This window comes from Cyclopterus lumpus, chromosome 23 (genome assembly GCF_009769545.1).
Source record: "Cyclopterus lumpus isolate fCycLum1 chromosome 23, fCycLum1.pri, whole genome shotgun sequence".
NCBI lineage: Eukaryota > Metazoa > Chordata > Actinopteri > Perciformes > Cyclopteridae > Cyclopterus > Cyclopterus lumpus.
This window is the reverse complement of record NC_046988.1, coordinates 16,704,398-16,730,864: the sequence shown is the minus strand read 5'-3', so window position 1 is coordinate 16,730,864 and position 26,467 is coordinate 16,704,398. Positions and strand designations below refer to the sequence as shown.

Genomic DNA, 26,467 nt, shown 5'->3' with positions numbered 1-26,467 from the left:
CTACCTAGTTCCCGGTTGCCTACCTGGTTCCCGGTTCCCTACCTGGTTCCCGGTTGCCTACCTGGTTCCCGGTTCTCTACCTGGTTCCCGGTTGCCTACCTGGTTCCCGTTCTCTACCTGGTACCCGGTTCCCTACCTGGTTCCCGGTTCTCTACCTGGTTCCCGGTTCTCTACCTGGTTCCCGGTTGCCTACCTGGTTCCCGGTTCTCTACCTGGTTCCCGGTTGCCTACCTGGTTCGCTACCTGGTTCCCGTTCTCTACCTGGTTCCCGGTTCCCTACCTGGTTCCCGGTTCTCTACCTGGTTCCCGGTTGCCTACCTGGTTCCCGGTTCTCTACCTGGTTCCCGATTGCCTACCTGGTTCTCTACCTAGTTCCCGGTTGCCTACCTGGTTCCCGGTTGCCTACCTGGTTCCCGGTTCTCTACCTGGTTCCCGGTTGCCTACCTGGTACCCGGTTGCCTACCTGGTACCCGGTTGCCTACCTGGTTCCCGGTTCTCTACCTGGTTCCCGGTTGCCTACCTGGTTCGCTACCTGGTTCCCGGTTGCCTACCTGGTTCCCGTTCTCTACCTGGTACCCGGTTCCCGGTTCTCTACCTGGTTCCCGGTTCTCTACCTGGTTCCCGGTTGCCTACCTGGTTCCTGGTTCTCTACCTGGTTCCCGGTTGCCTACCTGGTTCGCTACCTGGTTCCCGGTTGCCTACCTGGTTCCCGTTCTCTACCTGGTTCCCGGTTCTACCTGGTTCCCGGTTGCCTACCTGGTTTCCGGTTCTCTACCTGGTTCCCGGTTCTCTACCTGGTTCCCGGTTCTCTACCTGGTTCCCGGTTGCCTACCTGGTTCCCGGTTCCCTACCTGGTTCCCGGTTCTCTACCTGGTTCCCGGTTGCCTACCTGGTTCCCGGTTCTCTACCTGGTTCTCTACCTGGTTCCCAGTTGCCTACCTGGTTCCTGGTTATCTACCCGGTTCTCTACCTGGTTCCCGGTTGCCTACCTGGTTCCCGGTTCTCTACCTGGTTCCCTACCTGGTTCCCGGTTCTCTACCTGGTTCCCGGTTCTCTACCTGGTTCCCGGTTGCCTACCTGGTTCAAGGTGGTCTACCTGGTTCCCGGTTGCCTACCTGGTTCCCGGTTCCCTACCTGGTTCCCGGTTCCCTACCTGGTTCCCGGTTCTCTACCTGGTTCCCGGTTCTCTACCTGGTTCCCGGTTGCCTACCTGGTTCCCTACCTGGTTCCCGGTTCTCTACCTGGTTCCCGGTTGCCTACCTGGTTCCCGTCCTCCTGAGCGCGGCGGATCACGTTCTGCTTGGAGTCGATCCAGTACAGCTGCTTGTCCAGCGGGTCGTAGTCCAGCGCCCTCACGTTCCTCAGGCTGTGGATGGGCAGGATGATGTCGGGGCTCTGCTGCTCGTCCATCACCATGCGGTTGATGGCCGACTTCTGGCTGAACAGCAGGAAGGAGGTCGGGGCTGGAGGACCAAGACACGCATCACAACTAGATATTTAATAACATTCATTTAATAACTAGATATTTAATAACAGATACGCATCATAACTAGATATTTAATAACAGATTAATTTAAGTGGGCAATTCCTTCAACGACTTGTGGGCGGGCTCGACACAGCTGTAGCTAATTATCGCCAACTCAGGTGTATAACCAGGTTGGGGCTTGTAGCGTCAGGGAAGACTCCTCGTATGAAGACTCGGAGGATAAAGACCTAGGAGTCTTTGGTTGGAGTCAAGACTCTGAGGATAAAGACCTAGGAGTCTTTGGTTGGAGTCAAGACTCGGAGGATAAAGACATAGGAGTCTTTGGTTGGAGTCAAGACTCTGAGGATAAAGACATAGGAGTCTTTGGTTGGAGTCAAGACTCTGAGGATAAAGACCTAGGAGTCTTTGGTTGGAGTCAAGACTCGGAGGATAAAGACCTAGGAGTCTTTGGTTGGAGTCAAGACTCGGAGGATAAAGACCTAGGAGTCTTTGGTTGGAGTCAAGACTCGGAGGATAAAGACCTAGGAGTCTTTGGTTGGAGTCAAGACTCTGAGGATAAAGACCTAGGAGTCTTTCGTTGGAGTCTTCGGTGGTGGCTGAGGGCGGCTGAGTATAAACATTTCTCTGTGATAATGTGTTTTCTTTCCATACCTGTGTGCACATCTACTCGTAGATACTAGAGACCGCGGACTCGGTCACACATGCATCAAAATCCCTCCTCTCTTATTTACCCGCTCCACACAGACCCAGCACCTCGTCATAGGGGGCCTCTGGAACTGCCAGTCAGCTAACCGCAAGGCCGACTTCATCTCTGGCTTCGCTATCAAGCAATCGCTGGACTTCCTGGCTCTCACTGAGACCTGGATCACACCAGACAACATCAACCCCTGCTGCTCTCTCCTCGGCCTTCTCCTTCAGCCACACATCCAGATCCACTGGTCGGGGTGGTGGTTCAGGTCTACTCATCTCACCCAAATGGAGTTTTGCTCTCTACCCATTATTTACCCCACTGTCTTTTGAGTGTCATGCTGTGATGGTTACTCATCCGGTTCATCTAACCATTGTTGTTCTCTACCGTCCTCCTGGTTCCTAGACGTCCTCCTATCAAACTTCCCAGAAAATGGCCCCCCGCTCATCCTTCTGGGTGACTTTAACATCCAGACAGAAGTCATGTGACCTGCTACTCTTACTGTCTTCCTTTGCTCTCTCTCTCAGTCCTTCCCCTCCTACTCACAAAGCTGGACACCACCTTGACTATATGTTCACCAGAAACTGCTCTACATCTAACCTCACTGTAACTCCACTTCCTGTCTCTGACCACTTCTTCATCTCTTACTCTCTCCCACTCTTTGGAACTGACAACCCTCCCACAACGGACTCTGCACCTGTCCGTCACAACATCCTCACCCTCTCACCCTCTCTCCCTCTCACCCTCTCATCCTCTCTCCCTCCTCTCTGGCCTCCTCTGTTCTGTCAGCCCTCCCTTCAACCGATTCCTTCTCACTCATGCATCCTAACTTCGCCACTGACACTCTTCTCTCTACGCTGTCGTCCTCTCTTGATTCTCTCTGTCCTCTTATGACTCTAAAGGTCCTCAAGTCCTCTCCGGCTCCATGGTTGTCCGAACCGGTGCGCGCCAAGAGAGCCACTATGCGAGCATCAGAAAGGAAATGGCGAAAATCCAAACACACCAGCGACCTGCTCGCCTACCAATCTCTTCTCTCCTCCTTCTCTGCAGCCCAAAGTCTGTTCTACCAATCCAGAATCGAATCCTCTTTTTCTAACCCTAAAAAGCTCTTCTCAATTTTTTCCAACATCCTTGACCCCCCTGGTCCCCCCCCTCCCTCCACCCTTCTACCAAGCCACTTTGTTGACTACTTTACAAAAAAGATAGAGGACCTATGCTCTTCATTTACTAATCCATCTTCCTCAACTACACCTCCAGTAACTTCATCTTCTTCCCCCTTGTTTTCCTCTTTTATCCCCCTGTCTCCTAATCAAGTTCTTACCTTGGTAACCTCTGACCCCCCAACCACCTGCCCCCTTGACCCCATCCCGTCTCACCTTCTCCAGTCCATTGCTCCTGACCTTCTTCCCTTTCTCACCCATCTTATTAACACCTCCCTCTCAACCGGCTGTTTCCCTAACTCTCTGAAGGAGGCGGAGTCAACCCTCTCCTGAAGAAACCCACTCTGACCCATCTGAAGTCAATAACTACAGACCTGAAGTCAACAACTACAGACCTGAAGTCAACAACCACAGACCTGAAATCAACAACTACAGACCTGAAGTCAACAACTACAGACCTGAAGTCAATAACTACAGACCTGAAGTCAACAACTACAGACCTGAAGTCAACAACTACAGACCTGAAGTCAACAACTACAGACCTGAAGTCAATAACTACAGACCTGAAGTCAACAACTACAGACCTGAAGTCAATAACTACAACCTGAAGTCAACAACCACAGACCTGAAGTCAACAACCACAGACCTGAAGTCAACAACCACAGACCTGAAGTCAACAACCACATACATGAAGTCAACAACCACATACATGAAGTCAACAACCACAGACCTGAAGTCAACAACCACAGACATGAAGTCAACAACCACAGACATGAAGTCAACAACTACAGACCTGAAGTCAACAACCACAGACATGAAGTCAACAACCACAGACATGAAGTCAATAACTACAGACCTGAAGTCAACAACTACAGACCTGAAGTCAACAACCACAGACATGAAGTCAACAACCACAGACATGAAGTCAATAACTACAGACCTGAAGTCAATAACTACAGACCTGAAGTCAACAACTACAGACCTGAAGTCAACAACTACAGACCTGTCGCTCTCCTCCCCTTCCTTTCCAAAACTCTAGAGCGAGCTATCTTTAACCAAGTCTCCTCCTTTCTCCACAGTAACAACCTTCTAGACCCCCACCAGTCTGGATTCAAGGCAGGCCACTCAACAGAGACTGCCCTCCTTGCTGTCTCTGAGCAGCTTCACTGCTCAGACTCGTGGTTTAATGCACTTATTGTAAGTCACTTTGGATAAAAGCGTCAGCTAAATTACATTAATTAATGTAATAATTGAATAACTATATATTCGATAGCACATTCGTATAATAACTATATATTTAATAACGTATGAACGGCCTCACCGCTGCACGTCTTGTTGTCGATGTTGAGGGAGAAGTGGGCGGGGCATCCACAGACGAAGCCGCTGATTGGCACGGCGAGGCAGAGGTGCGAGCAGTGCCCGTTGGTGGCGGCGCAGGCGTTCCAGCCGCCCTGCCGGGACGAGTGGAACACCAGGATGTCCATGACGTAGTCCAGGTGGCCTTGGATCACGGTGCGGTTCTGGCCGCTGGTCTTGTTGGCTCGCTCGATGCTGCGCTGGCTCCAGTCGGTCCAGTAGATGTAGTCCTGGTACTGGGTGAGGCCGAAGGGGTGAGGCAGGTCGTCCGCTATCACCTCGCGGTCCTGACCTGAAGACCCCGAGACGAGAGATACTCAGCGTTAGAGTCCCTGACCATATATGTACATGTATATATATATATATAAATATTCTCACCCAGCATGTTGGAGGACTCGATGAGCGTGGTGTCCAGGTCGGTCCAGTAGAGGCGGCGCTCCGCGTAGTCGATGGTGAGTCCGTTGGCTCGGCCCACGTCGGCCACCAGAGTGATCCGACCCGTCCCGTCCATCGCCGCGCGGTCGATCTTGGGCTTCCCGCCCCACTCGGTCCAGTACATGTACCTGAGGACCAGGAAGCAGGGCGTTAGTGGTTCTGAGGGGTCTCTGGTCTACGACAGGATGCTGGGGCATCGTGGGTTAATACATTAATACAGAGCGGGAGCTGTTCGTGCGGCACAGGGCTGAGCTAAGCTAGCTCTTTCCCTCAGGTTCCAGTCTTTATGCTAAGCTAAACTAGCTGCTTCCAGTCTTTATGCTAAGCTAAACTCGCTATTTCCCATCTTTGTGCTAAGCTAAACTAGCTGCTTCTTTATGCTAAGCTAAACTCGCTATTTAAATCTCAAATTCACAGGGAAATACCGTAAATGTTTTCTGAGGTTAAAGAACAAGATTTAGGAGAAAAAGACAAGTTTAAAAGAGAAAAACTTGGATATTCTCTGATATTTATATCAAAGATTTACGTGGGAAAAAAAGGCACATCAAAGGTCCCAATCCCGTCGCACTGGTCCGTCTACTCTTGTTTTTTAGTTTTAGTTCTCACCCTTCAGCCGGATCCAGAGCCAGAGCTCGTGGACTGTCCAGATCCTTCCAGACTAGGACTTGCCGGTGCTGCCCGTCCAGTTTGGCCACCTCGATGCGGTTGGTGCCGGTGTCGGCCCAGTACAGGTTCTTCCCCAGCCAGTCCACCGCCATCCCCTCCGGGTAGTCCAGACCGAACTCCACCACATGCTCCAGGGCGCTGCCGTTCATGAAGGCCCGGCTGATGGTCTGCATGGGGGGGCGAGACAAGACCACGTACGGGGGTAAGAGTTCAGCTTCCGTACCGACCCATCGAACCAGAACCGTGTATTCTCTGAGTCCCCCGCTCACCTTCAGAGTGATGTCGGTCCAGTAGATCCGGTTGTCGGTGACGTCGAAGTCGAGCGCCGAGGCCTCCTTGACGCCGGTGAGCGGGATGGCCACGTTGTTGTTGTTGGTCTCCAGGGAGATGCGGCGGATGTCGGTGTGGCGGGAGAAGAGCAGGAAGGCTTCGGGGACGATGCAGGTCCTCATGTCGGCGACGAGCTCCAGGCCGATGGGGCAGCCGCACTGAACACCCTGCGGCTTGTAGAGGCACAGGTGGCTGCAGCCGCCGTTGCTCTCGGCACACGGGTTCGTACCTGGGGGGGTACGAATCAACATGAATCCAATCAGGAAGATCAATCAGTGAAAACAATGCTAAGCTAGCTCTTACCCTCAGTTTTTAGTCTTTACACTAAGCTAAACTAGCTGTTTCCAGTTTGTATGCTAAGCTAGCGCTTTCCCTCTGATTCCAGTCTTTACACAAATCTTAACTAGCCATTTCTCTCCGTTTACAATCTTGATGCTAAGCTAGTTGTTGCAAGTCTTCATTCTAAGCTAAGTTAGCCTTAATGCTCAGCTAAAGTTATTCAGCCTCACCAGAGACACTTTTCCCGGTCTGAAGCTTTGACTGAAACAATATCTCGACCCCACACTGGAAGGACAAACCACCTGGGACTCTGTCCCATGCTGGTCTTCAGGGTCCTGGACTCACCGAAGGACTTGTGCACATAAGCGGCCTTGAGGCCCATGAGGTCGGGCAGTTGGTCGATGATGAACTCCCTCTCCGCGGTGCGTTTGTGGACGCGCTCGATGCTGCGGCGCTGCCAGTCCGTCCAGTAGATGAAGTCTCCAAGCAGAGTGAAGCCGAAGATGTGAGGAAGTTTGTCCTCTACCAGCACCCGTCGCCCTGTCCCGTCCATGTCCATCACCTGACAGGCAGACAGACAGGTAGGAGGGTGAGACACAGTGATTTGAAGTATTCAACACTTTCAGAACACAAAGGCACCGAAACACTGAGCATGTTTTCCCATCATGCTCGGCGGTGGGACGGCGGGTTCGGGGCTGAGCTCTACTGAGCATGCTCAGTAGAGCTCAGGGGACCTGGCAGCACATCGCAGCTAATTAGAAGCAACAGCAAGCTAACAAACATCAGTCCTCCTCCTCCCCCTCACACAGGGAGAGGGAGGGAGAGAGAGAGAGAGAGAGAGGGGTGTATAAATATAAAATGAAGTTCCCTCCTCCAGGTCTCTGCTGGTTTGGGACTGTGACCGCAGTGCGGTGATGGTTTCAGATTCTGGGTCTATTCTAAACAGAGCCGGCCGCAATCGGAACCAGATGTGGGATCCCGCCGCAAAAACGGGTCCTTGTAGAAACCGGGGGGGTCAAAAGAGGCCCCTCCCACCCTGCTGAGCTAGACCAGAACCACCACCACCTCTGAGGTTCGGGGAGGGGGGGTCAGGTGAGGTCACGAGAGGAAAATAACAAGAAAGAAACAACATGGAGCGATTGCGTGAGGGCGGAAACCACAGAAGAAAAAGAGAACGTTTTCATTATAATATATATATATATATATATATATATATATATATATATATATATATATATATAATAATAAACCGTCGACAGGAGGCAGCAGAAAGTTACAAAAAATCTCTTTTTGACTTAAATTGGTTCCTTATCTGGATAAAAGAGGAACCACGATATTAAAAATGTGTTCATGTTGAGGCTCTGTGACCCCCCCCCCCACAGACAGACACCGACCTCGATCTTGTCCGTCTTGGCGTCCCCCCAGTACAGCCTGCGGTCCTCGTAGTCCAGGGCGAGGCCGTTGGGCCAACCCAGAGACGTGTTGACCAGAACCAGCCGCTCCAGCCCGTCCAGGTCGGCGCGCTCGATCTTAGGCACCTCCCCCCAGTCGGTCCAGTACATGTAGCTGGAAGCAGACAGGACGGAGCTTATTATTATTATTATTATTATTATTGTTCTTGTTAGGCACAGACAGGAAGGAGCTTTATTATAGATGATCAGGACCCGGATCGGGACTCACCCGGCCACAGGGTCCAGTACGATTGCTCTGGGCTCGTCCAGGTCTTCGGAGATCAGGATCTTCCTCATGGTACCGTTGAGCCGGGTCACCTCGATGCGGTCCGTGCCCGTGTCGGTCCAGTACAGGTTCCGGGCGATCCAGTCCACGGCGATGCCGTCGGGGTGGTTGACCTGAGACGTGACCACGAACTGGGAGTCGCTGCCGTCCAGCCGGGAGCGGCGCACGGCCTTCACGTCGTCGTCCGTCCAGTAGACGAACCCGTCCACCGGGTCGTAGTCGATGGCGATGGCGTGCCGAACATCGTCCAGCTGCAGGACCACGTCGGTGAAGTCCGGCGTGTCCAGAGAGATGCGGCGCAGGTCGGTCCGCCGGGCCAGCAGCAGCATCTGAGTCGCACCTGAGGGGCACCGGGAAGGTCAAAGGTCATCAGAGGTCAGAGGGGGGGGGGCGGGGCAAAGAAGCCACATTTCTTTATTCTTCTTCTTGAGCAGCAAAACAAGAAGTTTCTCAATCTTTAGAATACACCGAACGGGTTAACGCTGCCCAGTGGGAGGAGCCATGAACGGGTTAACGCAGCCCAGTGGGAGGAGCCATGAACGGGTTAACGCCAACCAAAAAAATGTAAATAAAGGGGGGGTGGGGGGGGCAAGCACCGCTAGCAAAACACCACAGCTCTTAAATCGCACGCACACACACACACACACACACACACACACACACACACACACACACACACACACACACACACACACACACACACACACACACACACACACACACACACACACACACACACACGATAATCTCCAAACTTTCAGTGACGCAGTGGAGTAAATATTTGGATGCTTTTCTGTTTCCACTCGAGTGTCTGAGAACAAACTGCAGAAGAAGAAACTAGAAGAGGCGATGTGCGGGTGCTCCTCACACGTCGGGGTCCTGGCTGGAGAACGCCGGTCTGACGTTTTACCGTTTGTCACGTACCGCTGATTTCCTTTGGCCAGTAGGTGGCGCTTTGACTGAGTGAAGATAGGCTTGTCGATATCCTCAGGCCGTGACTTGTAACAAGCACGATGAGTTTGGGGCAGATTGGAGGAGGTCCAGTGGAGCCAGTAGGTGGCGCTGTGACAATGTGAACAGATACATGCACCGCGCTTCCAGAGCATAGTTATAAACCGCTCGGCTACAGACACAGTTGCATAAATCAGATTTTTTTTGCTAGAGTATGGTTTAGAGCCAAGAGAGTCGAAAATTGACGAAGGCTTGTTGAAATGTTGTAGATTAAGATCACACTGAACAAACTAGGAGAACAAACTAGAAGAACAAACTAGAAGAACAAACTACGAGAACAAACTAGAAGAACAAACTACGAGAACAAACGAGGAGAACAAACTAGAAGAACAAACTAGGAGAACAAACTACGAGAACAAACTAGAAGAACAAACTAGGAGAACAAACTAGGAGAACAAACTAGGAGAACAAACTAGGAGAACAAACTAGAAGAACAAACTACGAGAACAAACTAGAAGAACAAACTAGGAGAACAAACTAGGAGAACAAACTAGGAGAACAAACTACGAGAACAAACTAGGAGAACAAACTAGAAGAACAAACTAGGAGAACAAACTAGAAGAACAAACTACGAGAACAAACTAGAAGAACAAACTAGGAGAACAAACTAGGAGAACAAACTAGGAGAACAAACTACGAGAACAAACTAGGAGAACAAACTAGGAGAACAAACTAGAAGAACAAACTACGAGAACAAACTAGAAGAACAAACTACGAGAACAAACTAGGAGAACAAACTAGAAGAACAAACTAGAAGAACAAACTACGAGAACAAACTAGAAGAACAAACTACGAGAACAAACGAGGAGAACAAACTAGAAGAACAAACTAGGAGAACAAACTAGAAGAACAAACTAGAAGAACAAACTAGGAGAACAAACTAGGAGAACAAACTAGAAGAACAAACTAGGAGAACAAACTAGAAGAACAAACTACGAGAACAAACTAGAAGAACAAACTAGGAGAACAAACTAGGAGAACAAACTAGAAGAACAAACTACGAGAACAAACTAGAAGAACAAACTAGAAGAACAAACTAGGAGAACAAACTAGGAGAACAAACTAGGAGAACAAACTAGAAGAACAAACTAGGAGAACAAACTAGGAGAACAAACTAGAAGAACAAACTAGGAGAACAAACTAGAAGAACAAACTAGAAGAACAAACTAGCAGAACAAACTAGAAGAACAAACTAGGAGAACAAACTAGAAGAACAAACTAGGAGAACAAACTAGGAGAACAAACTAGGAGAACAAACTAGAAGAACAAACTAGGAGAACAAACTAGGAGAACAAACTAGAAGAACAAACTACGAGAACAAACTAGGAGAACAAACTAGGAGAACAAACTAGAAGAACAAACTACGAGAACAAACTAGAAGAACAAACTAGGAGAACAAACTAGGAGAACAAACTAGAAGAACAAACTACGAGAACAAACTAGAAGAACAAACTAGAAGAACAAACTAGGAGAACAAACTAGAAGAACAAACTAGGAGAACAAACTAGGAGAACAAACTAGGAGAACAAACTAGAAGAACAAACTAGGAGAACAAACTAGAAGAACAAACTAGGAGAACAAACTAGAAGAACAAACTAGAAGAACAAACTAGCAGAACAAACTAGAAGAACAAACTAGGAGAACAAACTAGGAGAACAAACTAGGAGAACAAACTAGAAGAACAAACTAGGAGAACAAACTAGGAGAACAAACTAGAAGAACAAACTAGGAGAACAAACTAGAAGAACAAACTAGAAGAACAAACTAGCAGAACAAACTAGAAGAACAAACTAGGAGAACAAACTAGGAGAACAAACTAGAAGAACAAACTAGAAGAACAAACTAGGAGAACAAACTAGAAGAACAAATTACGAGAACAAACTAGAAGAACAAACTAGGAGAACAAACTAGAACAAACTAGAAGAACAAACTAGGAGAACAAACTAGAAGAACAAACTAGGAGAACAAACTAGAAGAACAAACTAGGAGAACAAACTAGAAGAACAAACTAGAAGAACAAACTAGGAGAACAAACTAGGAGAACAAACTAGGAGAACAAACTAGAAGAACAAACTAGGAGAACAAACTAGAAGAACAAACTAGCAGAACAAACTAGGAGAACAAACTAGAAGAACAAACTAGGAGAACAAACTAGGAGAACAAACTAGGAGAACAAACTAGAAGAACAAACTACGAGAACAAACTAGGAGAACAAACTAGGAGAACAAACTAGAAGAACAAACTAGGAGAACAAACTAGAAGAACAAACTACGAGAACAAACGAGGAGAACAAACTAGAAGAACAAACTACGAGAACAAACTAGAAGAACAAACTAGGAGAACAAACTAGGAGAACAAACTAGGAGAACAAACTAGGAGAACAAACTAGAAGAACAAACTAGGAGAACAAACTAGGAGAACAAACTAGGAGAACAAACTAGAAGAACAAACTAGAAGAACAAACTAGCAGAACAAACTAGGAGAACAAACTAGAACAAACTAGAAGAACAAACTAGGAGAACAAACTAGAAGAACAAACTACGAGAACAAACTAGAAGAACAAACTAGAAGAACAAACTACGAGAACAAACTAGAAGAACAAACTAGAAGAACAAACTAGCAGAACAAACTAGGAGAACAAACTAGAAGAACAAACTAGGAGAACAAACTAGGAGAACAAACTAGAAGAACAAACTAGGAGAACAAACTAGGAGAACAAACTAGAAGAACAAACTACGAGAACAAACTAGGAGAACAAACTAGGAGAACAAACTAGAAGAACAAACTACGAGAACAAACGAGGAGAACAAACTAGAAGAACAAACTACGAGAACAAACTAGAAGAACAAACTAGGAGAACAAACTAGGAGAACAAACTACGAGAACAAACTAGAAGAACAAACTAGGAGAACAAACTAGAAGAACAAACTAGGAGAACAAACTAGAAGAACAAACTAGAAGAACAAACTAGCAGAACAAACTAGGAGAACAAACTAGAAGAACAAACTAGAAGAACAAACTAGAAGAACAAACTAGGAGAACAAACTACGAGAACAAACTAGGAGAACAAACTAGAAGAACAAACTAGAAGAACAAACTAGCAGAACAAACTAGGAGAACAAACTAGGAGAACAAACTAGAAGAACAAACTAGGAGAACAAACTAGGAGAACAAACTAGAAGAACAAACTAGAAGAACAAACTAGGAGAACAAACTAGGAGAACAAACTAGAAGAACAAACTACGAGAACAAACTAGGAGAACAAACTAGGAGAACAAACTAGAAGAACAAACTAGGAGAACAAACTAGAAGAACAAACTACGAGAACAAACGAGGAGAACAAACTAGAAGAACAAACTACGAGAACAAACTAGAAGAACAAACTAGGAGAACAAACTAGAAGAACAAACTAGGAGAACAAACTAGGAGAACAAACTAGAAGAACAAACTAGGAGAACAAACTAGGAGAACAAACTAGAAGAACAAACTACGAGAACAAACTAGGAGAACAAACTAGGAGAACAAACTAGGAGAACAAACTAGAAGAACAAACTACGAGAACAAACGAGGAGAACAAACTAGAAGAACAAACTACGAGAACAAACTAGAAGAACAAACTAGAAGAACAAACTAGGAGAACAAACTAGGAGAACAAACTACGAGAACAAACTAGAAGAACAAACTAGGAGAACAAACTAGGAGAACAAACTAGAAGAACAAACTACGAGAACAAACTACGAGAACAAACTAGGAGAACAAACTAGAAGAACAAACTAGGAGAACAAACTAGAAGAACAAACTAGAAGAACAAACTAGGAGAACAAACTAGAAGAACAAACTAGAAGAACAAACTAGCAGAACAAACTAGGAGAACAAACTAGAAGAACAAACTAGGAGAACAAACTAGAAGAACAAACTAGGAGAACAAACTAGGAGAACAAACTAGAAGAACAAACTAGGAGAACAAACTACGAGAACAAACTAGAAGAACAAACTAGGAGAACAAACTAGAAGAACAAACTAGGAGAACAAACTAGGAGAACAAACTAGAAGAACAAACTAGAAGAACAAACTAGGAGAACAAACTAGGAGAACAAACTACGAGAACAAACTACGAGAACAAACTACGAGAACAAACTAGAAGAACAAACTAGAAGAACAAACTAGGAGAACAAACTAGAAGAACAAACTAGAAGAACAAACTAGGAGAACAAACTAGGAGAACAAACTAGGAGAACAAACTAGGAGAAGTGTGTTGTGATGAGTCCTCACCGTCTCTGCAGGTCTTCCCGTCTTCCAGCAGCTGGACTCCGGTGGGACAGGCACACTGATAGAAAGGCTTCATGGGGGACAGGAGACACAGGTGGGAGCAGCCTCCATTGTCCACCGAGCAGGGACATGTCACCACTGTCAACAGAGAGGACAATAAAGACTCACTATGTCAACAGAGAGGACAATAAAGACTCACTATGTCAACAGAGAGGACAATAAAGACTCACTATGTCAACTCACTATGTCAACAGAGGACAATAAAGACTCACTATGTCAACAGAGAGGACAATAAAGACTCACTATGTCAACAGAGGACAATAAAGACTCACTATGTCAACAGAGAGGACAATAAAGACTCACTATGTCAACAGAGGACAATAAAGACTCACTATGTCAACTCACTATGTCAACAGAGGACAATAAAGACTCACTATGTCAACAGAGGACAATCAAGACTCACTATGTCAACAGAGAGGACAATAAAGACTCACTATGTCAACAGAGAGGACAATAAAGACTCACTATGTCAACAGAGGACAATCAAGACTCACTATGTCAACAGATGACAATAAAGACTCACTATGTCAACAGAGGACAATAAAGACTCACTATGTCAACAGATGACAATAAAGACTCACTATGTCAACAGATGACAATAAAGACTCACTATGTCAACTCACTATGTCAACAGAGGACAATAAAGACTCACTATGTCAACAGAGAGGGACAATAAAGACTCACTATGTCAACAGAGAGGACAATAAAGACTCACTATGTCAACAGAGGACAATAAAGACTCACTATGTCAACAGATGACAATAAAGACTCACTATGTCAACTCACTATGTCAACAGAGAGGACAATAAAGACTCACTATGTCAACAGAGAGGACAATAAAGACTCACTATGTCAACAGAGGACAATAAAGACTCACTATGTCAACAGAGAGGACAATAAAGACTCACTATGTCAACAGAGAGGACAATAAAGACTCACTATGTCACCAAATAACCCTAAACTCGGGGGACATATTGACTCACGTATGTCTTGTCTCTTGGCGCTGAAGACGTGGATGTCCATCGGTGAGAAGATGTCCGAGTGGACGATGCGCTGCTCGGCTCCGGTTTGCTTCCTGCAGGAGTGGATGGAGTGGGTGTTCCAGTCGGTCCAGAACAGGGTGTCCTCGTACAGCGTGAGGGCGAACGGGTGGGGCAGCTCCCCTTTGACCACCACCTCCCTGAAAACACAGGACACTCTCGTCAGTGTCCCTGAGACGCACTGCAGCATGGTGAAGACAGGCGGTGGAGGACGTGCGTACCTGGAGGACCCGTCCAGGTTGGAGCGGTGGATGAAGTTGTGTTTGGCGTCCGCCCAGTACAGCTTCTCCAGACTGTAATCCAGAGTCAGACCGTTGGGCCAGTAGATCTCTTTATCGATGATCATAGAGCGATTCGTCCCGTCCATCCCCGCCCGCTCGATCTTTGGGACCTCGCCCCAGTCGGTCCAGTACATGTACCTGAGGACAGAGGAGGCATGGCAGGGCTCACATCTTTAAAGAGTTGATATATGTGTCAGCTAAATGACATGTAACATATGAAACAACTAACCAGCTAACAACTAGTCAACTAACATATGAAACAACTAACCAGCTAACAACTAGTCAACTAACATATGAAACAACGGGCCAGCTAACAACTAGTCAACTAACATATGAAACAACTAACCAGCTAACAACTAGTCAACTAAGATATGAAACAACGGGCCAGCTAACAACTAGTCAACTAACATATGAAACAACTAACCAGCTAACAACTAGTCAACTAACATATGAAACAACAGGCCAGCTAATAACTAGTCAACTAACATATGAAACAACGGGCCAGCTAACAACTAGTCAACTAACATATGAAACAACTAACCAGCTAACAACTAGTCAACTAACATATGAAACAACGGGCCAGCTAACAACTAGTCAACTAACATATGAAACAGCTAACAACTAGTCAACTAACATGAAACAACGGGCCAGCTAACACCTAGTAAGCTAACATATGAAACAACGGGCCAGCTAACAACTAGTCAGCTAACATATGAAACAACTAACCAGCTAACATCTAGTCAACTAACATATGAAACAACGGGCCAGCTAACAACTAGTCAGCTAACATATGAAACAACGGGCCAGCTAACAACTAGTCAGCTAAAATGTGAAACAACTAGTCAGCTAACATATGAAACAACGGACCAGCTAACAACTAGTCAACTAACATATGAAACAACTAACCAGCTAACAACTAACATATGAAACAACGGGCCAGCTAACAACTAGTCAACTAACATATGAAGTACACGAGAACACAAGTAAACAAGTCCACGAGAACACAAGTACACGAGAACACAAGTACGCAAGTCCACAAGTACACAAGTCCACGACAACACAAGTACACGAGAACACAAGTCCACAAGTACACGAGAACACAAGTCCACGAGAACACGAGTCCACGAGAACGCAAGTCCACGACAACACAAGAACACAAGTAAATAAGTCCACGAGAACACAAGTACGCAAGTACACAAGTACACGACAACACAAGTACACGAGAACACAAGTAAACAAGTCCACGACAACACAAGTACACGAGAACACAAGTCCACAAGAACACAAGTAAACAAGTCCACGAGAACACAAGTACACGAGTCCACAAGTCCACGACAACACAAGTCCACGAGAACACAAGTACACGAGAACACAAGTACACAAGTCCACGACAACACAAGTACACGAGAACACAAGTCCACAAGTCCATGAGAACACAAGTACACGAGTCCACAAGTACACAAGTCCACAAGTCCACGACAACACAAGTACACGAGAACACAAGTCCACAAGTCCACGAGAACACAAGTACACAAGTACACGACAACACAAGTACACGAGAACACAAGTCCACAAGTCCACGAGAACACAAGTACACAAGTCCACAAGTACACAAGTCCACGACAACACAAGTACACGAGAACACAAGTACACGAGAACACAAGTCCACAAGTACACGAGAACACAAGTCCACAAGTCCACGAGAACACATATTGAGAAACGGCCAATGTGTTTTTCACCAAATAAAAAATGCCGGAAAATCTAAGTAGGCGGAGTTTAGGGGTCAGAGGCTTTTTGTAGAGCAGGTGGAGATGGACGTGTGAAAGGAATCGAGTCAACGGACATTCTGGGTGAGGGTAGTCGCCGGGCCAATTTTGAACTTTTTTGTAACACAGATTTGACAACTATATCAGATGGCTATTTTCACTAAGCCCGACAAGCTTCCCAAATGTGGTGAGTTTTCGAGCATAGCAAAGATGCGCCCAATGTACAAAAATAAAAATCCTGAAAAAGAATAAAAATCCTTGCGAATACAATAGCGACTGTCAGTCGCTCAGACACTAATAATAAATAATGGCTCAGAATTTATTGATTTTTACAGAATCCAGTTACTGAATGTCAAAATGTGAATAAGACGCATAGCATTAAGTAATTCTGATGAAATATAACTATGTTTGAATTGCGTCTTCTGGTTACAAGCAACGATGTCATATAGAAACACGCTTTCCAAACCTGCCGCAGGGTTCAGAGAGACCACTGGTGTTTTTTATATTCATTTAATATTTATATATTTTCACACTTCTCGTCTACTCTTCATCTGTTCCCGGCTGTTATCTCCATTTCTGTGCCATAACATCAAGAGCTTCATAACCAACACTGTTGATGGTGATGTCATCCTGCAGGGTTGTGATTATTGATCTGCTGTGATTATTGATCTGCTGAGTGGAGCTGACCAGTAAAACACAGATGAAGAGGGCGTGTTCTCACTACTTCAGTGACGAAGAGGAGCTAATATAAGAAATGAGACTTCACAGCCTTCATATATTCTACTAATCTGTCTCAGCTGTCCAATGAGAGCCGGACACACCACTGGTCCAGCCCCCAGAGGATGCTCTGCCTCTAGCAGAGAAGCTTCAAAATAAAAGCACGACTAAATGAAACACTTCACGGTTGCCAACGACTTCCACCACCAGAATAATAAAAACAGCTGATTTAAAAACAACATAATTGCATCTGTGAATACCAATAATCAATCAACGGCCTCTAATCAATGGGCAGTGATCTGCTTCTGCTGCCCGCTCAGAGCATTTTCCAGATAACAGGAAGTTGCTGGTCCAGGATTTGGGCATCACACTGGGATCTGGTCTCTTTCATCTCCCTCGGCGAGGAGGATCAAACGGGAGGAAGACTCCATGAATAGAAGCAGGAGACGCAAGGAAGAAGCTACATTTAAATAAATGAATACGTTACAACTCTTTTATCTGAGGCCCCTGGATTCATGCTGATGTGAGACCCCGAGGGGCCGCCACAAGTATACAAGTACAGGTGAGTACGTGTGTAGTATACAAGTACAGGTGAGTATGTGTGTAGTATACAAGTACAGGTGAGTACGTGTGTAGTATACAAGTACAGGTGAGTACGTGTGTAGTATACAAGTACAGGTGAGTATATGTGTAGTATACAAGTACAGGTGAGTATATGTGTAGTATACAAGTACAGGTGAGTACGTGTGTAGTATACAAGTACAGGTGAGTACGTGTGTAGTATACAAGTACAGGTGAGTATGTTTGTGAAGTATACAAGTACAGGTGAGTATGTGTGTGTAGTATACAAGTACAGGTGAGTACGTGTGTGTAGTATACAAGTACAGGTGAGTATGTGTGTGTAGTATACAAGTACAGGTGAGTATGTGTGTAGTATACAAGTACAGGTGAGTACGTGTGTAGTATACAAGTACAGGTGAGTATGTGTGTGTAGTATACAAGTACAGGTGAGTATGTGTGTGTAGTATACAAGTACAGGTGAGTACGTGTGTAGTATACAAGTACAGGTGAGTATGTGTGTGAAGTATACAAGTACAGGTGAGTATGTGTGTAGTATACAAGTACAGGTGAGTACGTGTGTGTAGTATACAAGTACAGGTGAGTACGTGTGTAGTATACAAGTACAGGTGAGTATGTGTGTGTAGTATACAAGTACAGGTGAGTATGTGTGTGTAGTATACAAGTACAGGTGAGTACGTGTGTAGTATACAAGTACAGGTGAGTATGTGTGTAGTATACAAGTACAGGTGAGTATGTGTGTGTAGTATACAAGTACAGGTGAGTATGTATGTGAAGTATACAAGTACAGGTGAGTATGTGTGTGTGGTATACAAGTACAGATGAGTATGTGTGTAGTATACAAGTACAGGTGAGTATATGTGTAGTATACAAGTACAGGTGAGTATGTGTGTAGTATACAAGTACAGGTGAGTAAGTGTGTGTAGTATACAAGTACAGGTGAGTACGTGTGTAGTATACAAGTACAGGTGAGTATATGTGTAGTATACAAGTACAGGTGAGTATGTGTGTAGTATACAAGTACAGGTGAGTACGTGTGTAGTATACAAGTACAGGTGAGTATGTGTGTGAAGTATACAAGTACAGGTGAGTATGTGTGTGTAGTATACAAGTACAGGTGAGTATGTGTGTGTAGTATACAAGTACAGGTGAGTATGTGTGTAGTATACAAGTACAGGTGAGTACGTGTGTAGTATACAAGTACAGGTGAGTATGTGTGTGTAGTATACAAGTACAGGTGAGTATGTGTGTGTAGTATACAAGTACAGGTGAGTACGTGTGTAGTATACAAGTACAGGTGAGTATGTGTGTGAAGTATACAAGTACAGGTGAGTATGTGTGTAGTATACAAGTACAGGTGAGTACGTGTGTGTAGTATACAAGTACAGGTGAGTACGTGTGTAGTATACAAGTACAGGTGAGTATGTGTGTGTAGTATACAAGTACAGGTGAGTATGTGTGTGTAGTATACAAGTACAGGTGAGTACGTGTGTAGTATACAAGTACAGGTGAGTATGTGTGTATTATACAAGTACAGGTGAGTATGTGTGTGTAGTATACAAGTACAGGTGAGTATGTATGTGAAGTATACAAGTACAGGTGAGTATGTGTGTGTGGTATACAAGTACAGGTGAGTATGTGTGTAGTATACAAGTACAGGTGAGTATATGTGTAGTATACAAGTACAGGTGAGTATGTGTGTAGTATACAAGTACAGGTGAGTACGTGTGTGTAGTATACAAGTACAGGTGAGTACGTGTGTAGTATACAAGTACAGGTGAGTATATGTGTAGTATACAAGTACAGGTGAGTATGTGTGTAGTATACAAGTACAGGTGAGTACGTGTGTAGTATACAAGTACAGGTGAGTATGTGTGTGAAGTATACAAGTACAGGTGAGTATGTGTGTGTAGTATACAAGTACAGGTGAGTATGTGTGTGTAGTATACAAGTACAGGTGAGTATGTGTGTGTAGTATACAAGTACAGGTGAGTATGTGTGTGTAGTATACAAGTACAGGTGAGTATGTGTGTAGTATACAAGTACAGGTGAGTACGTGTGTAGTATACAAGTACAGGTGAGTACGTGTGTGTAGTATACAAGTACAGGTGAGTATGTATGTGAGGTATACAAGTACAGGTGAGTATGTGTGTGTGGTATACAAGTACAGGTGAGTACGTGTGTAGTATACAAGTACAGGTGAGTATATGTGTAGTATACAAGTACAGGTGAGTATGTGTGTAGTATACAAGTACAGGTGAGTACGTGTGTGTAGTATACAAGTACAGGTGAGTACGTGTGTAGTATACAAGTACAGGTGAGTATATGTGTAGTATACAAGTACAGGTGAGTACGTGTGTAGTATACAAGTACAGGTGAGTACGTGTGTAGTATACAAGTACAGGTGAGTATGTGTGTGAAGTATACAAGTACAGGTGAGTATGTGTGTGTAGTATACAAGTACAGGTGAGTACGTGTGTGTAGTATACAAGTACAGGTGAGTATGTGTGTGTAGTATACAAGTACAGGTGAGTATGTGTGTGTAGTATACAAGTACAGGTGAGTATGTGTGTAGTATACAAGTACAGGTGAGTACGTGTGTGTAGTATACAAGTACAGGTGAGTATGTGTGTGTAGTATACAAGTACAGGTGAGTACGTGTGTAGTATACAAGTACAGGTGAGTATGTGTGTGAAGTATACAAGTACAGGTGAGTATGTGTGTAGTATACAAGTACAGGTGAGTACGTGTGTGTAGTATACAAGTACAGGTGAGTACGTGTGTAGTATACAAGTACAGGTGAGTATATGTGTAGTATACAAGTACAGGTGAGTATGTGTGTAGTATACAAGTACAGGTGAGTATGTGTGTAGTATACAAGTACAGGTGAGTACGTGTGTAGTATACAAGTACAGGTGAGTATGTGTGTGTAGTATACAAGTACAGGTGAGTATGTGTGTGAAGTATACAAGTACAGGTGAGTATGTGTGTAGTATACAAGTACAGGTGAGTACGTGTGTGTAGTATACAAGTACAGGTGAGTATGTGTGTGTAGTATACAAGTACAGGTGAGTACGTGTGTAGTATACAAGTACAGGTGAGTATGTGTGTGAAGTATACAAGTACAGGTGAGTATGTGTGTAGTATACAAGTACAGGTGAGTACGTGTGTGTAGTATACAAGTACAGGTGAGTACGTGTGTAGTATACAAGTACAGGTGAGTATGTGTGTAGTATACAAGTACAGGTGAGTATGTGTGTGTAGTATACAAGTACAGGTGAGTATGTATGTGAAGTATACAAGTACAGGTGAGTATGTGTGTGTGGTATACAAGTACAGGTGAGTATGTGTGTAGTATACAAGTACAGGTGAGTATATGTGTAGTATACAAGTACAGGTGAGTATGTGTGTAGTATACAAGTACAGGTGAGTACGTGTGTGTAGTATACAAGTACAGGTGAGTACGTGTGTAGTATACAAGTACAGGTGAGTATATGTGTAGTATACAAGTACAGGTGAGTATGTGTGTAGTATACAAGTACAGGTGAGTACGTGTGTAGTATACAAGTACAGGTGAGTATGTGTGTGTAGTATACAAGTACAGGTGAGTATGTGTGTGTAGTATACAAGTACAGGTGAGTATGTGTGTAGTATACAAGTACAGGTGAGTACGTGTGTAGTATACAAGTACAGGTGAGTACGTGTGTGTAGTATACAAGTACAGGTGAGTATGTATGTGAGGTATACAAGTACAGGTGAGTATGTGTGTGTGGTATACAAGTACAGGTGAGTACGTGTGTAGTATACAAGTACAGGTGAGTATATGTGTAGTATACAAGTACAGGTGAGTATGTGTGTAGTATACAAGTACAGGTGAGTACGTGTGTGTAGTATACAAGTACAGGTGAGTACGTGTGTAGTATACAAGTACAGGTGAGTACGTGTGTGTAGTATACAAGTACAGGTGAGTATGTATGTGAGGTATACAAGTACAGGTGAGTATGTGTGTGTGGTATACAAGTACAGGTGAGTACGTGTGTAGTATACAAGTACAGGTGAGTATATGTGTAGTATACAAGTACAGGTGAGTATGTGTGTAGTATACAAGTACAGGTGAGTACGTGTGTGTAGTATACAAGTACAGGTGAGTACGTGTGTAGTATACAAGTACAGGTGAGTATATGTGTAGTATACAAGTACAGGTGAGTACGTGTGTAGTATACAAGTACAGGTGAGTACGTGTGTAATATACAAGTACAGGTGAGTATGTGTGTGAAGTATACAAGTACAGGTGAGTATGTGTGTGTAGTATACAAGTACAGGTGAGTACGTGTGTGTAGTATACAAGTACAGGTGAGTATGTGTGTGTAGTATACAAGTACAGGTGAGTATGTGTGTGTAGTATACAAGTACAGGTGAGTATGTGTGTAGTATACAAGTACAGGTGAGTACGTGTGTAGTATACAAGTACAGGTGAGTACGTGTGTGTAGTATACAAGTACAGGTGAGTATGTGTGTGTAGTATACAAGTACAGGTGAGTACGTGTGTAGTATACAAGTACAGGTGAGTATGTGTGTGAAGTATACAAGTACAGGTGAGTATGTGTGTAGTATACAAGTACAGGTGAGTACGTGTGTGTAGTATACAAGTACAGGTGAGTACGTGTGTAGTATACAAGTACAGGTGAGTATGTGTGTAGTATACAAGTACAGGTGAGTATGTGTGTGTAGTATACAAGTACAGGTGAGTACGTGTGTAGTATACAAGTACAGGTGAGTATGTGTGTAGTATACAAGTACAGGTGAGTATGTGTGTGTAGTATACAAGTACAGGTGAGTATGTGTGTGTAGTATACAAGTACAGGTGAGTATGTATGTGAAGTATACAAGTACAGGTAAGTGTGTGTGTGGTATACAAGTACAGGTAAGTACGTGTGTAGTATACAAGTACAGGTGAGTACGTGTGTGTAGTATACAAGTACAGGTGAGTACGTGTGTAGTATACAAGTACAGGTGAGTATATGTGTAGTATACAAGTACAGGTGAGTATGTGTGTAGTATACAAGTACAGGTGAGTATGTGTGTGTAGTATACAAGTACAGGTGAGTACGTGTGTGTAGTATACAAGTACAGGTGAGTATGTGTGTAGTATACAAGTACAGGTGAGTACGTGTGTAGTATACAAGTACAGGTGAGTACGTGTGTGTAGTATACAAGTACAGGTGAGTATGTATGTGAGGTATACAAGTACAGGTGAGTATGTGTGTGTGGTATACAAGTACAGGTGAGTACGTGTGTAGTATACAAGTACAGGTGAGTATATGTGTAGTATACAAGTACAGGTGAGTATGTGTGTAGTATACAAGTACAGGTGAGTACGTGTGTGTAGTATACAAGTACAGGTGAGTACGTGTGTAGTATACAAGTACAGGTGAGTACGTGTGTGTAGTATACAAGTACAGGTGAGTATGTATGTGAGGTATACAAGTACAGGTGAGTATGTGTGTGTGGTATACAAGTACAGGTGAGTACGTGTGTAGTATACAAGTACAGGTGAGTATATGTGTAGTATACAAGTACAGGTGAGTATGTGTGTAGTATACAAGTACAGGTGAGTACGTGTGTGTAGTATACAAGTACAGGTGAGTACGTGTGTAGTATACAAGTACAGGTGAGTATATGTGTAGTATACAAGTACAGGTGAGTACGTGTGTAGTATACAAGTACAGGTGAGTACGTGTGTAATATACAAGTACAGGTGAGTATGTGTGTGAAGTATACAAGTACAGGTGAGTATGTGTGTGTAGTATACAAGTACAGGTGAGTACGTGTGTGTAGTATACAAGTACAGGTGAGTATGTGTGTGTAGTATACAAGTACAGGTGAGTATGTGTGTGTAGTATACAAGTACAGGTGAGTATGTGTGTAGTATACAAGTACAGGTGAGTACGTGTGTAGTATACAAGTACAGGTGAGTACGTGTGTGTAGTATACAAGTACAGGTGAGTATGTGTGTGTAGTATACAAGTACAGGTGAGTACGTGTGTAGTATACAAGTACAGGTGAGTATGTGTGTGAAGTATACAAGTACAGGTGAGTATGTGTGTAGTATACAAGTACAGGTGAGTACGTGTGTGTAGTATACAAGTACAGGTGAGTACGTGTGTAGTATACAAGTACAGGTGAGTATGTGTGTAGTATACAAGTACAGGTGAGTATGTGTGTGTAGTATACAAGTACAGGTGAGTACGTGTGTAGTATACAAGTACAGGTGAGTATGTGTGTAGTATACAAGTACAGGTGAGTATGTGTGTGTAGTATACAAGTACAGGTGAGTATGTGTGTGTAGTATACAAGTACAGGTGAGTATGTATGTGAAGTATACAAGTACAGGTAAGTGTGTGTGTGGTATACAAGTACAGGTAAGTACGTGTGTAGTATACAAGTACAGGTGAGTACGTGTGTGTAGTATACAAGTACAGGTGAGTACGTGTGTAGTATACAAGTACAGGTGAGTATATGTGTAGTATACAAGTACAGGTGAGTATGTGTGTAGTATACAAGTACAGGTGAGTATGTGTGTGTAGTATACAAGTACAGGTGAGTACGTGTGTAGTATACAAGTACAGGTGAGTATATGTGTAGTATACAAGTACAGGTGAGTATGTGTGTAGTATACAAGTACAGGTGAGTACGTGTGTAGTATACAAGTACAGGTGAGTACGTGTGTGAAGTATACAAGTACAGGTGAGTACGTGTGTAGTATACAAGTACAGGTGAGTGCGTGTGTAGTATACAAGTACAGGTGAGTATGTGTGTGTAGTATACGAGTTATATACAGACTACAGGTGAGTTATATATAGACTACAGGTGAGGAGGTGAGTTATATACAGACTACAGGCGAGGAGCTGAGTTATATACAGACTACAGGTGAGGAGGTGAATTATATACAGACTACCGGTGAGTTATATACAGACTACAGGTGAGTTATATACAGACTACAGGTGAGGAGGTGAGTTATATACAGACTACCGGTGAGTTATATACAGACTACAGGTGAGTTATATACAGACTACAGGTGAGGAGCTGAGTTATATACAGACTACAGGTGAGGAGGTGAGTTATATATAGACTACAGGTGAGTTATATACAGACTACAGGTGAGTTATATACAGACTACAGGTGAGGAGGTGAGTTATATATACACTACAGGTGAGGAGGTGAGTTATATATAGACTACAGGTGAGGAGGTGAGTTATATACAGACTACCGGTGAGTTATATACAGACTACAGGTGAGTTATATACAGACTACAGGTGAGGAGGTGAGTTATATATAGACTACAGGTGAGGAGATGAGTTATATACAGACTACAGGTGAGTTATATACAGACTACAGGTGAGGAGGTGAGTTATATATAGACTACAGGTGAGTTATATACAGACTACAGGTGAGGAGGTGAGTTATATATAGACTACAGGTGAGTTATATATAGACTACAGGTGAGGAGGTGAGTTATATACAGACTACAGATGAGGAGGTGAGTTATATATAGACTACCGGGGCTACCCCAACAGAGGATCCCGTGTGACTGAACTTCATCAAGACCAAGAACCTGGAACCGGGGCCAAGACTACAACCCCCCTGAACCCCCCAGGAGATCCCGGTCACTCAGACTCACCCTCGTTCCGGATCCAGAGCGATGGCCCTCGGCTGGTCCAGCTCCTGCCAGAACAAAACCTTCCTCAAGGACCCGTCCAGCTCGGCCACCTCGATCCGATTGGTTTCCGAGTCCGTCCAGTAAAGTTTACTCCCCAACCAGTCACAGGCCAGTCCGTCTGGGGAGGCCAGACCGGGGACCACGGTCTGGACGGCGCTGGCCCCCGACTGGTTGAAGACGGTGCGTTTGATAGCCTCCTCGCTCACGTCGCTCCAGTAGATGAGGCCCTGGGAGTAAACGTAGTCCACTGCGGCGGCGTCCTCCAGCCCCCCCACCACCACCGTGGCGTTGGCCTTTTCGTGTGCCGCGTCCACGAGCCGAAGGTCCCGCCGGTTGGCATAGAGCAGCAGCGGCACGCCTGGAGAGTACACCAAAATACACCATTTAAACCCTGGAGAGTACACCAAAATACACCATTTAAACCCTGGAGAGTACACCAAAATACACCATTTAAACCCTGGAGAATACACCAAAATACAGTGAGTTACACCTATCTGGGTCTGACTACAGGAAGTACCACAACAATAGAATGTTATAATATCCAAATTCCAATCACAATCTGGTGTATTTTGATAATGTGATCCAGCCCATTGCGCTGTATGGTAGTGAAGTTTGGGGTCCACTCCGTCACCATAGCAACACTAGATGGACAAACACCCCACAGAAGACCTACAGGCAGAATTCTGCAGAACGATCCTCAACGATCAAAGAAAAACACCAACAAATGTATGTAGGGCAGAATTAGGCAGATATCCCCTTATAATAAACATTATAATAAACATTATAATAAACATTATGTCTCTCTCTCTCCCAGTGTGTCTCTATGTCTCTCTCTCCCAGTGTGTCTCTCTCTCTCCCAGTGTGTCTCTATGTCTCTTTTCTGTCAG

At 44.5% G+C, this 26,467-nt stretch overlaps 1 protein-coding gene across 1 annotated transcript in view; it reads right to left on the bottom strand.

The window, feature by feature from the left end:
• lrp6 (low density lipoprotein receptor-related protein 6) overlaps positions 1-26,467 on the bottom strand; it is a 53,069-nt gene that overhangs the window by 23,541 nt on the left and 3,061 nt on the right. The window contains exons 2-13 of the mRNA XM_034526003.1: positions 25,542-25,938; positions 14,739-14,936; positions 14,461-14,657; positions 13,421-13,555; positions 8,081-8,477; positions 7,795-7,966; positions 6,746-6,962; positions 6,061-6,350; positions 5,732-5,958; positions 5,069-5,253; positions 4,656-4,982; positions 1,261-1,463 (exon numbers count right to left, since the gene is read on the bottom strand). Coding sequence (XP_034381894.1) covers positions 1,261-1,463; positions 4,656-4,982; positions 5,069-5,253; positions 5,732-5,958; positions 6,061-6,350; positions 6,746-6,962; positions 7,795-7,966; positions 8,081-8,477; positions 13,421-13,555; positions 14,461-14,657; positions 14,739-14,936; positions 25,542-25,938 — 2,945 coding nt within the window. The remainder of the gene's footprint in view (positions 1-1,260; positions 1,464-4,655; positions 4,983-5,068; positions 5,254-5,731; positions 5,959-6,060; positions 6,351-6,745; positions 6,963-7,794; positions 7,967-8,080; positions 8,478-13,420; positions 13,556-14,460; positions 14,658-14,738; positions 14,937-25,541; positions 25,939-26,467) is intronic.